This window comes from Parambassis ranga, chromosome 15, assembly GCF_900634625.1.
Source record: "Parambassis ranga chromosome 15, fParRan2.1, whole genome shotgun sequence".
Classification (NCBI taxonomy): domain Eukaryota; kingdom Metazoa; phylum Chordata; class Actinopteri; family Ambassidae; genus Parambassis; species Parambassis ranga.
In genome coordinates this window covers 13,977,986-13,994,026 of record NC_041035.1, presented here as the reverse complement: position 1 = coordinate 13,994,026, position 16,041 = coordinate 13,977,986, and the positions used below count along the sequence as shown (strand labels likewise).

The 16,041-nt window shown below is 42.3% G+C and overlaps 1 protein-coding gene across 5 annotated transcripts in view; it reads right to left on the bottom strand.

The window, feature by feature from the left end:
* marchf8 (membrane-associated ring finger (C3HC4) 8) overlaps positions 1–16,041 on the bottom strand; it is a 63,474-nt gene that overhangs the window by 7,121 nt on the left and 40,312 nt on the right. For all 5 annotated transcript variants that reach the window (XR_003671789.1, XM_028422680.1, XM_028422682.1 and 2 more), the window contains 2 exons: positions 12,638–12,688; positions 5,592–5,671 (listed from right to left, as the gene is read on the bottom strand). Coding sequence is in view for 4 of the 5 variants with exons in the window: in XM_028422680.1 (XP_028278481.1) it covers positions 5,592–5,671; positions 12,638–12,688 (131 nt within the window). In the remaining variant the exon portion in view is untranslated. The remainder of the gene's footprint in view (positions 1–5,591; positions 5,672–12,637; positions 12,689–16,041) is intronic.

Sequence of the window (16,041 nt, the reverse complement as noted above, 5' to 3'; positions counted from 1 at the left end):
ATTTATCATGAGACACTGTGTTAGGGGAAAAAACAGCAGTTTCTTTCTTCTTTAGGAAAGCACGGCAGGTGGGAATATAATTTCACGAGTATAAAAGCGCATTATTAACACCCTGGCCGCAGAAGACAAAACATGTCCCACATGAATAAACTCAATCAAGACTAACTAATTTGATTCAGAACACTTCATTTGCACACCCAATAATACGAAATAATCTTCTACATTCTTGCAGTGTGGCAGCACAAACTGAACAAAGCTAATCAGATCTCAGATACCCCGCAGAGGAAAAACAGACTTTGTTTCAGCGTTGCACTGCAATACTTGTGTCGAGGTGACATACATGGCAGCCAGACAACATAATTAGTAATAATATTTAGTTTTAGATGTTTTTATTAATTAGATTAATTGGATACTACAGCCTTAAAATAATGGATACTGGGACACTTCTGGGACCTTAAGCCTCATCTTTGCCCACTTCAGCATGGTGAGGTGACAATAGTGTTCTGAAAGCTGGGACCTGGTCGCCATGTTGCTGAGAAGAGCTACAGCTGATAAATACTTGTGAATATTTCAGAATCATTTGACCTGGTAAATGATCACAGATTGCACCCCTTCACACCAAAACACAGATATTAGACAAATAATAATGTAAATATTGGCCAAAGCAATAACCATAACAGAATCTTTAAGCTTCACAAATGGTGGTTTTACAAGCGTTTGTCATATTGTTGTATGTATTATTCTGAGTGCAGAAACAACTGGAACATTTGATTAGGTGCCTGTTACCTCAGCATGGCCTGGAGGTGACAGGCTTTTCTTTCAGTGAGAAGAACCGATCGTTTAACAAAAACAAAAAAACTGGTGGAAGCAGTCCACCGCTCCCTTTTGAGATCACACATATCGGACACTGTCTGACAGGGAGGAGGACATCGGCTGGAGCTATTAGTCATCCACACTAAGGAGGGGTGTGTTTGTCTGTGTGTGTCTGATGTGAGTCTGCACAGCTGACAGGATGGATGGATGAAACTCCAGACTGTGAGAGCACTTTCACCTGTACTTCAGGCTGCCAATGCAGTAAGTTTCAGTGGAGATGTGAAGAGGTGGAGAAGGTTATTAGAGCAATGCTTTATCTCTAAGTCAAGCTGTTATAACACACACACACGCCTCACTTGAGAGAGCAGAAAGTCATTATGACTGCAGGACTCAATGTCAGGACATTGACTTTGCTGTGGCTATTCAGACCAGCGTGCTCAGTGAATAAACAACTACACAACTTTGATTAAAGGTCAAACTAAGTCCTCAGCCCAACTAACAGGGTGACTGTAACGTGAGGATAAAGTGCAGGTGATGTAAATACAAAATACAGGAGGGAAGGGTGTGAATCTGTTTTTTAAATCCACTTCTACTGATTTGTATACAGGCAGGTGGATTTATAAAACAAGAGCAGCTTCTATTGCCTCCTCCCCTGAGTGAGCTGCAGAGAGCAGTGGCACTTCTCTCTGGGGGAGGAGAAACAAAGCAAAACAAAGCACTGAAAAAAAAGGTGGAGAAGAAAAAGAAGAAGAAGAGTGGGGTGTTCAGATGGGATTGTCTTTATCCTGGTTCAGGGAAGGATAAGAAACACATGCACACCCACATGTGCCCACACGTCAGAAAGTGAGCGAGCAAGATAATGTCTATTTCCAGACTTCACTGATCTGGCCAGAGCGTTACAAGATTAAAAGTGAACAAAAGAGGATAAAAATAGGTCATTTCAACAGTACGTTAGATAGAAGAGGAGGTGGAAGGAGGATTAAAAGGAGAGAAGAGGCACAATTAACATCTCTGGAGAGGGCTTGTTTTGTTGGTTATGGATAGGCTGCTTTGTTTGTGTTTGTTTGGATGGATAACAAGATGATGAACTGCAGATTCTCTTCCCACGCATACTATATTCCTATTTTAATTTAAAAAAACAAAATCAGCCTGAAGGAACTGAACTGCAGTGATGCTTTTATCTGCCCACTGAAATGAACAGATTTGACAAATTATTCTAATGCTGATTTTATGTAGGCAGGGATAACCACAGAAAAATCCCTACACCTCCACACGGAACAATGGTGGATAACAACAGCGAGTGGAGGATGCTCTGCTGCTAGAACTGGCCAGCCATGTTCTATAGGTAAAAATGTGCAAAAAGATACGTGTTTTAATAGTTTTGCCTGTGGATTTATATAAATAAATAAAAAAGATGCTAATTTCCAGAAAAATAAAGGGACACAATGCGATTTTCCAAGCCTCCAAAGAGAAATATCATGAAATGAAATGGTACTCCTGTACTAATGTACAGCTAAATTAACTGTATTTGTGTCAGCAGCAGTAGCTACCGTCCAACCACTGTTTAACTTGCATCCCTGGAGGAGCCCAAACACACCCTGTTTAACAGTAATTTTAAGATGGCAGAGGCGCTGTTGGAGTATGTCAACATCAAAATGTGAGAAGCAAAACAGTTGGGGAAAAACCACAAGCACCACAAGCTGAGATGGGAACAAGCTCGACAACAGCACGGGCCTGCCGAGGCATTCGCTTTCTTCCTGTTCCCTCCTGCTTCTCTCCTGTGGCATTCAGCCAGCCTTTGCACTTTGCGCTCCCTCGAAGTGTCGCCTTAAGATCCCTCCAGCTATTCCGTTCTGCCCTCATCCTCAGATGTTTGTGTATTTATTTTCAAATGAATTTTTCAACACTAATCTGTTTTCTGTTGCTTTTCAGCTAAACAGATTTCCATGTGGATGATATTAGAGTAGAGTGTGACATCTGAGGCATTTTGCTCTCAGCCGGTTTTCAGTCTGAACAGTTTAAGCTCGACACTGCCAGAAACACGGCGATCAGTGAAAAAACACAATTCAATTAGTAGCAGCAGTAAGCCATCTCCCACGTTTTGCTCCCTTTTTTCCCTTCTCTGCCTGACTTTCTTTGTGTGGCCAAGAGCACAGTGAAGGAATTACATATATTGTAAATGTTATATAATGGGTCCAGTGTCCTTCTCTTTACTACTGAATGTCACCTGGTTCAACCAGGTGTCTCTGAAGGGTATAAACAAGGAAGTGATTTCTTATCAGGCGTTCCAGCCATTCGGAGACATCATCAGAAAAAAAGCTGGTTAATCATTCACATGCCATTCATCACTGGAGAAACAACAGCACACCCATTTTCACAGGTGAGGCCAGCCTGAGCTTTGAGCTCATGCTTCAGGCCACCTGACAGAGACCTGGCAGAGACCTGGCACAACGTGTGTGTGTGTGTGCAGTCAGAGACTACACAAGCTATTTGAAGCCAACAATCCGCCTCTTGATCTTTGGCCTTCACCTCGCTGGCTCTAAGCTCATGTTTCTCTCTCAGCTCATAGCTGAAGTTTAAGATATATAATCTGAAACGCAGTACACGCTCAGACCACAGCCGAGAGGACAACTCCGACAGACGGATACAATACGCATTCCTTTGTTCTCCAGACTTACATCTCATCAATCCAGCTGGCAGACTGATACTGTAACCCAGAAGGGCTCAAAATTCTTGTTCATGGTGACTTAGTAAGGTCTGCTGAAAGCTTTGTGTAGGGGCTGTGTAGCCGTGACCTCGTCTGTAATCAAATGTTATTCACAATCTGTCCCAGCTAACATTTCCCAGCCCTGCCGATAAGACTGCGCAGCGTGTCATGTGACAAAGACTGATGATGCCCCTGTTGACCCAATCAGACAGACATGGATTCAGCACCGTTTATTGTTCACTCCCGGCTGCCATGTCTCAGACTGACACACACAGTAAGCTTTAATTTTCGACCCTAACCTCTCTGCCCCTCTATCCATTTCTTAACATTGCCCCACACCCCCATTGTTACAGCAAAGCTTCAAGCTTATGAGCAAAATCAATCACAATTTTTCTGCAGCCTATGTAAGACACTTTACTGCTTCATTGATCTAGTGGCAATGAGAAATTATTTTAAAAACACAGCTCGGCAGCACAATGAAAAAACATGGCAGAGCACTGGGATGACAGTGAAGTGAAATTAGATGGTATGAAATTACATTAAGCCACATTTTGGCTCCAGACACAAACGCACACACACTTACACACACACACACAGGGGGTTGACTGAGGACAGCTGAGGAGGTGTACAGTGTTGTGGTGTGTGTAAACTATCTATATCTATGAGCCAGAAGCTTCAGAGTAACAGATCCAGGGTTTGGAGGATAAAAACTGCTGTGTTACACTACGGGACGAGAAGCTCTCCACTACTCCACAGGGCTCTGGGGTTCACTGCCACATGATGGCACAGGGGTGGACTAGGCATTACCAAGTCACAGGAAGGGTGGGTGTGGATTACACCATCCAGACAGTCACCCACCTGCAGCAGTCCCCAGACAGCGAAAAGGGTGAGAGTGGCCCCGTTTTCTCAGACAAAGGGGATGAGCAGCAGTCCAAGTCACTGTCCTCTTCTATATAGCACAGTGGAGCGAGATGAGCACCCCGCACAGCCACTGAAGCTGTTTCTGGTATTGGAGCTGGACTGGGCTGGCTCTCCTCAAACACGTCGTCATCTCCTAGTAGATCCTCGGTGGTAAACCCTGCCTCACTGCCCTCCAACAGGGCGCTAGAGGACTTAGTAATGTGCAGATGGGAAGTGTAGCTGCCTAGCTCAGAGCACTGCAGGCTGGCTGATGTGGAGGATCGAGAAAAGGGAAGGAGGAGACGGAGGAAGTTAGAGCTTGGGGATGGGTGAGGGTGACAGCGGGTGTTGGAAAGAAGAGGAGGGTTAGGAGTGGTGACAACGGGGTCAGACGAAGAGCAGTTGGTAGGAGAGATACCCAACATGTATTTGCAATTGTTAGTGAGAGAGGGGACGAGGTGGGGATGGGTGTGCGTCAGATTCGGGTGTGTTGGAGTTGCAGCCAGCTTGCCATTGAGTGTGTGTGCCCTTCGATCTGACCCAGGACACTGTGTAGGCTCCGGCTTTATCTCCAGCTCTCCCTCTGAGCATGTGCGATCTATAAAATGGAGACCCCGGCAAAGACTGTCCATGCGCTGACCCACATCGTTCAGAGACATGGAAAACCTGAGTGAGCTGTTGGGTCGGATGTTAACGGAGGATGGGCGAAGCAGGGAGAGCCAGTCCCGGTGCTGTTTGGTATGTTTGGAGGCTTGCAGGGCGTCTACGCAGAGGGTAGTCACTGAAAGACCTCCTGAGTCTTGACAGGTTTTACCGTTAGAATTCAGCAGAACCACTGCAGTTTGCTTCTGAAAGTCCTGATCCTGACTAAAAGTGTGCACGTGTTTTTATGAAAAAGGGACAGGTGACAGGAGAAGGTGCAGGAAAGGACAAAAAAGAGAAATGGAAGAGACATCATGCATTTGAAAATAAAGGAATTTGAAGAGAGGTGATTAAAGGTTTTGGGGGCTTTGTCTCCGAATGAAAACAGTGGATGATCTGTGTTATCATAAAATCCTTTTTACAGTAGCTTACGCTGAACCAACCCCACAGAACAAGTACAAAACTTCAGCAGGAGCTCAGACAGTAACTTTATTTCTGTGGCATGAATCGAGGCTGAAGTGGTTCATACCTGCAGATGTCCTGGCTGGACGGGGACACAGATGTCCTGGAAAAACTGCAGGGAGCATTGACTGAAGTCGGGCTTCCCGCCTGAGGAACAGAAAAAGCCAGTTAAGTCAAAGGATAATTCAGTTTCTATTGCAGTATTTGGCTGTATCGTATAGGGGCCAATTTTCCACACATCTATGGGGAAGACTACGGCAAAATGAGCAGCAGCAAGGACTCCTAAGGTACAGAGAGAGCTCAGGTATCCATGGCAACAGATTTGACATTAGCTGTGTCTTAACTCATGACCCTATGGCAGTTTTCTTGTTTGTGTCAGTGGCTTTACTGACACAAGAAACCCTAGAAACACTGACGAAAGACTGATTTGAGCCTTTGAAGGATGCAGCACCAGAATGGTACAGCTATTAAGTACAACATGGTTTAAAAAAGGTGTGAGACTTGCATGCAAACTAAAGACTACATCATTCAACAAGAAGGACCAAGTATTATTCTGATGTCTGTACTCTGTGGCAAAAGCTATCAGACGGAGTCCATTCTTTACACAAAGACTGAAGGCACGTCGCACACTGATGCACAAGACGATAAAAAGAAGAAACAACATACTGGCAGTTCATCTATCTGATTAAAGCTGTGCCAGGCAAATTCTGCCTTTGTGCATCACATAGCAGGCAAAAAACACCAGGCGGCCGCAAAGAGACAGTGCCGGAGAGTTATGAAGAATGAGGTGCGGAGAAAGGCACAGCTGGAGGATGAGAGGCTGCAGAGACTTGTTCAGTCTCCACAGAGAATTTTCAAACAGATGCACCTGCAGGTGGAAGGCTGTTATCACAGAATATATCGCCTGCATCCTCTTTTGCAGCTTTTTTCCAGCCAGGATTACTTAAAAACTCCCATCTATTAGAAGATAGGTTTCATTTACATTTTGTAGTAAACAGTCCGCCCAGTTCAGCAGGATTATCTGCTTTTCTTGAAGACAATGAAAGTGAATCTTTCTGAAATAACACTGATAAGCCTGCCTTCATGCACAGAAAAAAAACTTCTTTTATTCAAAAGCACTAGTCCAGAGATATGTTGAAACAAGCTACACTGTGTGTAGCAAGAGAGTAATAAAATATTTTCTATATGTCTATATGTTTTGTGAAACGTCCCCACACTGACAGCCGGCACAGCCTGGGAGCACAGAGAGCGGGATCTGATGCTGTTTAGGTTGCTAACGTAGACACAGGGAGGCCTGGTAATTTCAATGAGAAACTAATTACCTATTGATTTCATTTCTAACTAAGGGGAAATTTATAGCTCATGGGCTGACACCAATCAATAAAAAAATTCAATGCCCAACTGTGCCCTTCAGCCTGTTTTTTTCCTGTCTGTACATGAACACACAGCCTAACCGTCGCTTCTGAACTGACTCATAAAAACAGGCTTTGTCCATCCCCTGTGCTTCGTTGCTCCTCAGTAGTTCACCAAGGATGGCTTATCAGGATCTTTTATTAATCAGTTAACTATTTAATTGGGTAAGAAATTATGGGTTGGGCCAAACAAAACATCACCATGACACACAATCCTCTGTTCACTTACCGCTGTCACTTTTACTCACCGTGGTATGCACAACAATAAATCATTGAGAGCTAATCTAAACAAACACACTACAGGAGCACAGCTAACCGACTTGCTGCCTGCTGTTAATCATTCATCTTATCATCTCGTGCCCACAGCCTTGTCTGATGACAGGGTGACGACACCACAGTGGAGGTAGTAATGATTAACTTCCTGCTAACAGCCTGTATGACTCTTCAGGCTTCTATTAAACATCTGCTCCTGTTTCCTGTGATGAAGACCTTTGATCAGTGAAGTACTGCCTGAATTTAATGGATAACTAAAAATACTGCAGGCAGCGAGATTTTAATGATTCTTTTTTTTTCTTCTTGCGGCCTTAACACTTTGTTTTACTTCGGAAACTCTTAACTGTGAAAAGAATTCACACATCCACCCATTCAGTTTGCTCTGATGTGCTAATTAGATATAAACCAGCCTCACAACATAGCCACTCTAATGAACACCTATTTATTGTGTGTGCTGAAACAATCTCCTGTTTCATTATCATAACCACTTGTTTAACCTCTCTCCTTCAGCACTCATGCACACTTTAACAGTGCATAAATTATCCATGTTAAATCCATGTATCCATGTCTTCATGCTCATTTCTCACGTGTGCAGTTGGCCTCCATTTCATAACCTCCACCTTCAGATTCTCATTTTCTGACCATTGGAGCTTTCACAGAATAACCTTTAAAAACCTGCAGCAGCAATGGATCACTGGCTTCCTGAGAGAGGCTTCTAACAAGCCTGGGCAGACTGTGTGAACGCACCTGATGTTGACAAGTTGCCAGCAGGAAACCAATACAGGAGAGTGGCATCAAAGTTCACCCCTGACCCTTAACTCTCCTCCAAGTCATCAAAGTTTTGACTGCACCATTTGTAATGATGTGGTTTCTAAGGGTCAACATTTCTAAAGAAGGTTTTTTTTTTTCAGAGGGTTGATTATAAAATGAATGTCGTTGTGGTCGAGAGTTCAATGAACTTTCTGGAAACATTTTAACTGTTATTTGAGTGACTTACAGAGAGAGTATTGTGAATATTTGCAGTGCATCAGTTCTCAATATACTGTATTTTCCACACTTTTTTTCATCCTTTGGCTGGGTATGCGACTTATACTCAGGTGCGACTTATATATGAGAAAATATACTATTTGTTAGCCTTGCATCCTGACATCCCATTACAATTCCAGGCAGCTACATGAGCACACAGTAGTCTGCCTTTTACTCATTTACAGGATATTTATAGGAGTTTCTGTGCAGTGAAGCTAATCATTTCTCCGCGTAAGGACTTGTTGAAATGTGTGTGTCTCACTCTCCATGCCCTGCAGCCACACCACTTAAGTTAAGAGGAATTCAAGAGGCAATGTTACACTAAAAACATAGTGATTTACGCTGGCACCAGCGGGCCAATCACAATTAAAATTTATTTTTTTATTGTAAGTATCTCACAGGGTCATGCTGCTCGTCAGTGCTGTCAGCTGTGCAGAACAGCAAGTGTCAGGAGCAGAACACATACAGATACAGACACGATATTCAAGCTCTCATCAGCCATGACAATGAAATAAAAAAGCAGATTGCTTAAGAGCAAAGGCTAGTTACAATGATTACATACTAGCATCTTATATAATCATAGAAACATGAAGTGCAAAGAAAATCTTTGCAAAACATCAATGTGTTATTTTTCCTGAGCTACTCCAGGAAATCGAATCGGAAGTCAAATAATAAAACATTTCCCCCGTTCTTATTGACAAACTACAAAACACTATTTAAGTCTTACTCAGGGTGATTTGCTAGCAGCAGTTTGTACAGGAGGCTGGCGGGAAAGCTGTTGGATTTGATTGGCCAATCATTTCCTCTGGCACTCCAGACTTCTTAAATCATGCTTATCCATCTGCTTCAGTGGGACCTTGTGAGCTCATACAAACTGGGAATCAGTGCAGTTGCCTCTACAACTTGGACAGGCTTCAGAGTGGAGGGAGAGAATATATTCTTTATTATATTAAACCCACTAAATAAAAAATACAGGACTTTATTTCTTATTAATAATTAAATGAGATATTTCCAATTATTCAACTAATATACACCAGCAATCTGAAACACAACCAAAGAGTAAAATCCTTTTATTTATGAGCCACATTATGTGCATTCACTGAGTATGTGAACTTCTGATGTATCAGGTGGCGCCCTGGCTGCCCTCAAATGGGCTTAATTTTAAATAACAGGGCAGCTATTATGATCAGCTTTCCTCAGAAATAAAGGGCATTTCCATCAGTGTTTATATGTTCTTCAATGTTAATTACCTGCATTGCTGTCAAAGGAACAAACTGTGCAAACCTGTAAAAATACTGAAAGAAGCTAACAGCATATGGCTCAGTGGCTGGTTTCAGCAGAGCAGCACATTGTACGGATCTGGAGGACAGAACCAGGGTGTGCACGGCAGCAATGGACCTTGAAATGGTGCAAAACTGCAGCAGCTTGAATTTTTGGGCACCGCCAGATGTTTGGCCGCCTATCAGCTGCAGCCCAGCGAGCAGCGAGTCACCGCTTTGTGTCTTTATGAGGACTGTAATACTTTAATTCCTTCTCAAACAGTGTAGGTGGCATCGCACAACTCCCTGGCACTGTGCTAAAGAGGGAAGCGGCTACGGCTAAGCCTCCTGACCTCACCGAGTGGAAAACCAACTCAGGCCAAACAGGCGGGCAATCCTCAGCCCACACTCTGCACTCAGACAAGCCTCCAGAGCGGCTTCTACACTACACACCCGACTTTACATTTAACAAGTAATGCAAATTATCTGCCTTCGACACATTTCTTTTTTTTAACAAAAGTCTGATAAAAGACTTTTCCTGGATGGATCAAACAGAGCAGATGAGGACATGAGCTTATATAAAGGACCACACACCTTCATCCACCACAGTGACAAGCTCAACATCATCAGCCAAATTCAGCTTGTTTTCCTGTTACCATAGTGTTCTCTCTCTCTCTCTCTCTGTGTTTGTGTGGTGGGTGGATATCTAGATGTATTTTTCTCAGAGAGGTAAAAGATGGAGTAAAAAAAAAGTTCATTGACTGTCTACACTAAAACTCCATGCAGGTGCTTTAACAGAATGAACTGATTTCTCTACAGTTGTGCCAAACTGCATGATGTTAGGAAATATTCCTGTACGGCCGAGGGCTGCTGCGGTTATTTATAAAGACAGAAATCTTTTAAGTAGGTCAACAATTGGATATGAGCACATTCATTCCTGATTTGATCTGACACAAGCTGATATGATTCAGCTTGCCATGTGTTTGTTTCGGTGTCCCTGTTTTGGATTTTGACTAAAGCTCACGTGGAAATGAATGAAAAGTATCGAGTGTCAGTCAACATCACGCATCAAATCTTTGGTCAGCAGCTCATACAGACAAAAACACACGTGTCAGTTCACTGAAGGCCTCATCAGCTGTGTGTTACTTAGCTTTGCAACATTTTTTAACTTTAAGCCAAATAAAATGGAACACTTGAGTCATTGCTGGAAAACTTTCATCTCAGCCTGCCAATACTACAGAGAACAGCAAGACTTATAAATGCATATATGCATAAAGTTGTTGTCTGTAGTCTTAAAGATTGTATTTCTTACTGAAGCCGCTGTCGGGAAAGTGGCTTCAGGAAGGTGGAAATATATTATGCTCTTATACTAATCCACTGTTAAATCTTCTGTTTTCCCTGAGGAGTTTATTGAACTATTTCTTTGTCTTGTTATTACAAATTCACACCACTTCTGTCACTTTGTTTAGCTGAGACTCCCAGCAGACTCGTGTATCCGATGAACAATTAAAACTGATTTAAAACCTGCCCGTCAGTCACATTTCCCTTCAGAAATGAGCAGGGGGATGTCAGCTGGCAGGCAGACTGCTGATTATTAATTAAATCTATCAAACCTAAAAGCTTTGTTCATACTTTATGTGCATCACTCCATTACAAAGACTTTTGTCAGAGGACGTTCGGTCACAATGCATTGACGAATTTCCCTCCCCTACGCTTAGAAATGAGGCCCTGTTCACACTTGATGTTCAGTATGGTAAGTAAGTGAACAGCTCTACAGATACAGCAGTTTAAGTTTGTTGCTTACAGGAAAGCTGCACAATCATACAGCAGCAGGATCCACGTGAGCAGCTCCAGATAATTGATCCCTGACAGGATCGATCAGGATCCAATGCCTAACTTGTCACTTCAGACAGACGAGCTGTCACACACAGTTTATCTTAATTGTCTTTTACAGTGTCTGACCTCTGATCTGCTTACTAAAGTCAAACATATTTCTGCCATGTAATATGTTTTTCTTCTTCTTGTTATTACAGAAAGTTTCAGTTTCACAGGCTCACAGCAGGATATTTATTGTGCATCACATGCTTCAGTGGTGACTCGTGACAGACTGAAGTCAGACATGAACAGGTCGCTCTCTGCACAGACACAAAAACACTGTTTTACAAAATACACCCGTGGATGCTGCTGTCATGTCTTCATGCTAATCTATTAGCAGTTGCTGTAAATGGTGGTGTGGATATTCACATCTGCCTGTCAACAGGAAAGCACATTTCCCCAAATGTCATCAAGCTGTTCCCTGTGAACATAAGTTTCATTACTGCAGAAATCAGGAGCTTCTAAAGGTCACTGGTCATTAAAGAAGACTTTATCACAAGACAACCACGCTTTCAGAATTATAATCTCACCTGAATGTTGTAAACATTTAATATTACAGGTGTTTATAAAAGAAGCAGGTTAGAAATTTGTTTGGACAATGTTAAACCTGGGCTTCACATGTTTGCAAAGGTACTGTGAATGTGCTAAACAATGCAGCAACTGACGGGACCACTGAAACGAACTGAAATTAAAAATTAATCAACACTATAAAGAAACTAAATAAATAATAAAGCATCCGGTGACTGCTGCGCCTCACTGGCAGTTTGTGTTGGAGAACAGTATTTATGTTTAACCCTGAAAGTGATCTGTACATTTGTCACTCAGACACAATAACTTCCATCTCGTTTACACGGCGAGCAGCTTGTGGATCAAACATAATTGCTGAAGCCGTCCATTAGTGATGAAATGACCCTGACGTCTATTAGCACAAGTAAAGGGTTTATCCTCTAAGAGGCTCAGGAGAACAAGAACTGAAACCCTGTAGCCACACTCGGTGCAGCTTTACCTGACGGAGCGATGGGGAGGAGAGGAGAGGAAGAAAATATAGAGAGTCACAGAGGTTGATCAGAGAGGTGGCTGTGATTGAAGCAGGTTATCTATCTGCTCTCTCTCCACTGCATGTGTATCTGTTCTGTCAATCTCTGTATGTTTCCACAGCTCGCCGCTCTGCCGTCCTCTTCTCTTTATGCTGTCTCTTTTTCCTCTGTGATAGAGCAAGGCTGCACTGCTTTCATTTGGAGTTTTTCATTTGTATGGGCTTTGCTCACCTTTGATATATTGCTGGACCGGCTTGCTGAATGACCCAGAGGCTTTTCATTCTGTAAGAGATGGAAAGAAAGCTTCAGTCAGTGGAAAACATTCAAAAAAGGAAAAATTCAAAAAAAACATAGTACACCTCATTGCTTCTATCACCAGTGGTGTACAGTAATTCAAATGTACACCGCCATCTTTATTATAACTAATAACGTACCTTATATCTAACATTTAGAGGTTTTTGTGCTGCTTCAGATTTTTTTAAACTTCTTGATACCAGCTTCAGCCATTTGCCATAAGCTTGGTGTCCACTCCCACCTTACCTTATGCACAGCTACATGAACACCAGCTCTATTTCTCAAGCTGCATTATCACACACAAATTTGACCACTAGTGTTGTTAGCTTAGCGTCCTGTGTGCCGAGTAAGGGGTGATTGTAAATAAGTGCAGTGAGTGAGTCACTGAGGAAATCAGGAACTTTATGCAAAATTGTGATTTTTATAATTTTTTTGTTGTTTGATTGGACGTTGTCTTTTGTTCAGTTACAAACCACAAATAACAGATGGGGCCTTGTAATAAAATTTAGCAATTTGTGCTCAACACAAAGCTGGACTTTTGTTATTTGTACAGATTTTTACACAAAACAGACAATAACCACTGACAGGGGAAGTGACACACACTGATCATCTAGTTTCAATAAAAGTTCTGCAAAGAAACCTCAAAAATTCATGTGGATGATTTTAAAGACACGTACTATTCAGCTACTCAGTGTTGCACAACAAATGAAACAAATGGCTCAAGGTAAATGACACAAAGAGCCCTGTTAACTAGGTGTCCAACATATCTAAATACTCCAAATCTGAGTATCCACAGGAAGCCTGATCCACAGCGGTCCAACTCTGCAACCCAATCAAGTGTCCCAAATGTCATTGCAATCTGTCCAACGCACGATGCTGTTGTAGGTCAACTAAGGTAAGATATGGTAATAAGAAGAAAACCCACAAAGGGAAAGATTAGGAGGACAGATTCATGTTAGTCTCTGCGTAATGAGCACAGCAAAGCTACTTCTGTCAGCAGCATGGGGGGCTGTGAGCCGTTTGGCATCTTAAGTTGGTAAATCAAGTTGTCCTGGCAGGAGACGAAAGGAGGACAAGCTGGTTACATAACGCATCCGGCCAAACTCCAAATCAAACGATGTCACAATATTTGTATCATTACCCAGGAAGCGACACAGGCGTGTTCAGCACAGTCAAGTTTTATTTTGAGGTTGTAATGATCCTCGATTCCCACTCAGTGCTTGCATCAGAGACTCAGATAAACAGCCACTGGGGTGCTGTTGCTGCATTGAGTGTTGGTATTAAAGCCTCGCATGGCTCCTTAATGAGTAATCAATCAAAGTTACATAATGCTGAGTTCACACCAGGCCTGACGGAGCTGTGCGCGCCTCAGACCTGAACAAGTCTTTGTGAAGAGAGAAATCAGCTCTGTGGTGACAGTTTTTATGAACACATGAAAGTATGGCCTCCATTAAACTGCTGAGGTGTAAAAATCTGCTGTATTAGCCTCTAATGAATTCCACAGCCTCCCTCCTGCTCAATGCAGACCACACAGAGCAGCTTTAAAGTGTGCAGAGACACCCAGAACCCAAACAGTCCTCCAGCGGATATAATACAGCCTAAGCTAACATTTCAGGTGAGTTGCATCAAATAAGTGATTAAATTTAACGTAAAAATTTAATACTGCATTTTCTTTCGGTTAGAAATAAAATATTATTTTTATATTTGTTGTCTAAAGACAAACAAAGAGACCACTGCTCACACACATGCAGTGGAAACACGCTGATAAGTTTTTAATATCTTGGTTTAGGTTGTAAACATGCTAATATTAGCTGATTAGCATGGAACATCTTTGCAGACACACTATGTCTGGCACACTCATCACTTACACAATTCATGACATGCTATCAATTAGAATTACTTCAGGGCTTAACATGTGTCTTAGCTGGGACCAGTTGCCATGGTGATGGAGGACTACTGCTTGCACTCTCCACCAATCTGCTTCCTTCCATTTCCGTTCTTATTTGCCCCTGCTTCTCACATGTAAACATAACAGATACACACAAACATACAGGCACACTATTTTAGACGATGCGCTCACGTCCAACTGCACACACAAATTCTCAACCTTTAAACGACGACGATTAAACACATCTAGCAAATGTTTCCATCGTCTGATGAGGCAAACAGATGAAATTGTCAGCTGCTTTGACAGACTAAAAATGTCAGCTGCAAGCTTATCGCCTTTATCTCCCATCTCAAAATGTATTTATCTTGTGTATAATTCTGACAGAGCTGTGTTCCATAGCTGATGCAACATCTCAACTTGAAGCCTTATCTTTGCATACAAAAGAAAGTAGTAAAACATTTGCAAGTTTCCAGTCTCTTGCTCATTCAAAACAAAGCAGCTCCACACATTGTGTCAGTACCTGTGCAGTACTGCAAACAGTACACAATGGGCACAATTTGTTCAGACAATCAGTTGTCAGGTAGTTGAAGAGAATATTTTTTAGACGATGTCAAACAGGGATAAAAAGTGCAGGAAAGAACAAATGATCCTTTCCTTAATCCTTTCTTCTTGGTCAAAAGTGGGGTAACGAGCCCAGACTGAGGGTTTCTGGAAATAACAAGGCCACAAATGGACTGGCTTTTATAGACAGCAGTGATTAAAGCAGGAAGCACAGATGACCTACAAAGGATGCGAAGAGAAATGCATCTCCATTCGTCGTCTCTTTTAAACACAATTTCCTGTTTTAAATGCTTCCCTTCTAAATTGTGTTGCCTACAGTACAAGGTCGGGGAGTCACCTTCACAAGCACTGTGACTGTAGACTATAAAGGACCTTATTCTCCAAGCTCATGCATAATTCTGATAAAGAAGGGCTCAGGTTTCACACTTGGCTGTGTCCGTCTGTCTCCACCTCCTCTGTGGGTCTGTTAGCAGCACCAGCCTTTGATAACACAACTTTCAGACTGGACTCTGAAGACTCAAGCTTGTAAAAAAGCAGCTTAGGAGACTACAGCTGAGGAGAAGAGGTCATATTCAGAGGGATCACTGTGTTTTTCAAAGCTCTACTCTAGGTCCACAGGGAGGCCGGCTCAGCTCGTTTTATGCCAGAATCTCAAAAAGATGAAACCTTTGTGAATTTAATCCTGCCTCTTTGAAATGCACTATTCTTCACAAAGTTTCTTTGAACTGTTTCAATATTGGATGTGATATTTAATGAAGATATCACATGTTGGACCCTTTCAACATTGCAGCCGGAAACAATTTTTGTTGTTTAAAGCAAAGCAAAATAGTAAAGATTTGGTTTCATCTTCTTCGATTTGTTTTTCTGCTGTAAGCTGATTTTCTTTTGAACA